Genomic DNA, 1,510 nt, shown 5'->3' with positions numbered 1-1,510 from the left:
TGTGTGTGTGTGTTTGCATGTGTGTAGTTGGAGAGTGAAGAGAAGACTCTTCGAAAAGAGATCAGCTACGCCATCAAGAACATCCACGGGATCAGGTGAGAACACGCCGAGACCTGCTGTGACAGAGTGTGTGTGTGTGTGTGTGTGTGTGTGTGTGTGTTACCTGGCTGTGAGCTCACCTGTGTGTGTGTGTGTGTGTGTGTGTGCAGGACGGGTCTGTTCACACCTGACATGGCGTTCGAGACCATCGTGAAGCGTCTGATCGCTCAGATCAAAGAGCCGTGTCAGAAATGTGTCGACCTGGTGATCAGCGAGCTGGTCAACACCGTCAGGCAGTGTACTCAGAAGGTACTAATACTACTACTACTACTACTGATACTACTGCTATTACTACAACACAACACCGTCAGGCAGTGTACTCAGAAGGTACTAATACTACCACTACTACATCACCATACTCTAACTTATGTCTGTGTCCTCTGATCGTGTGACCATGTGTCTCATGTGTCTCCTGTGTCTCCTGTATGTCCTCTGACCATGTGTTTCATGTATCTCCTGTGTCTCCTGTATGTCCTCTGACCACGTGTCTCCTGTATGTCCTCTGACCATGTGTCTCTTGTGTCTCCCATGTGTCCTCTGTGTCCTCTGTGTCCTCTGCAGCTTGCTCAGTTTCCGATGCTCAGGGAGGAGATGGAGAGAATCGTCACCCAACACATCAGAGACCGAGAGAACCGCACCAAAGACCAGGTCTGTCCTGCTGTCTCTCTCTCTGTCTGTCCTCCTGTCTATCTGTGCTACTGTGTAACCATGGTGATGGACGTTCAAAACATCCGCAGCTTTATTTCTCTTGTAGTCGCTCAATAAAGTCACTCTAATATCTAATAATGTCTGTCTGGCATCAGAGCGAAGAAGATCTCGGTGTCTTCCTCCGTCCTCACAGAGTTGCGTTTTAACGTCATGTGACTTTGTTCTTCTTCTTCTTTGGGTTTAATGGCGGTCGGCGTCCATAAAGTCTCATTACCGCCACCTGCTGTCACACATCATACGAGCTATAAAAGACTAAAACGTGTTTCCACGGCGGTTTTATGAAATCTGTCTTTTTACGATCACCTGAAATCAGACCTCACGGAGCGTCAGAACATCCGATAAACGGGAGTTTTTAAAAACTGATGCGTTTCTGTTTGGCGTGTTTTGAATTCACAGTTTGAGTTTGTGCTGTTGAGGGTTAATGTAAACCCGCCGCTGTGACATCACAACATGTGACATCACAACATGTGACGTCACAACATGTGACGTCACAACTTGTGTCGCCTGTTTGTGTCTGCAGGTGCTGCTGCTGATCGACATCGAGCTGGCGTACATCAACACCAACCACGACGACTTCATCGGCTTCGCCAAGTGAGACACACACTCGCACACACAAACACAAAAAAAAAATAACAACTGACCTACTGATGACCTGTCTGTCTCTCTGTCTCTCTGCTTCTGTCCCTCTGTCCCTGTCTGTCCC

At 47.9% G+C, this 1,510-nt stretch overlaps 1 protein-coding gene across 1 annotated transcript; it reads left to right on the top strand.

Annotated features, from left to right (window-relative positions):
• Window positions 1-28: 28 nt before the first annotated feature.
• On the top strand, window positions 29-1,398 carry LOC121965308 (dynamin-1-like; the record flags this gene model as incomplete). Its single annotated transcript, XM_042515462.1, has 4 exons — window positions 29-95; window positions 210-348; window positions 661-747; window positions 1,328-1,398. Coding segments are annotated over exons 2-4 (275 nt in total), but the record flags the coding sequence as incomplete, so codon positions are not given.
• Between the last annotated feature and the right edge of the window lie 112 nt (window positions 1,399-1,510).

Source organism: Plectropomus leopardus, unplaced genomic scaffold, assembly GCF_008729295.1.
Source record: "Plectropomus leopardus isolate mb unplaced genomic scaffold, YSFRI_Pleo_2.0 unplaced_scaffold19510, whole genome shotgun sequence".
Lineage (NCBI taxonomy): Eukaryota > Metazoa > Chordata > Actinopteri > Perciformes > Serranidae > Plectropomus > Plectropomus leopardus.
Note: the sequence above shows the minus strand (reverse complement) of the source record. Positions and strands in the feature narration are given on the sequence as shown.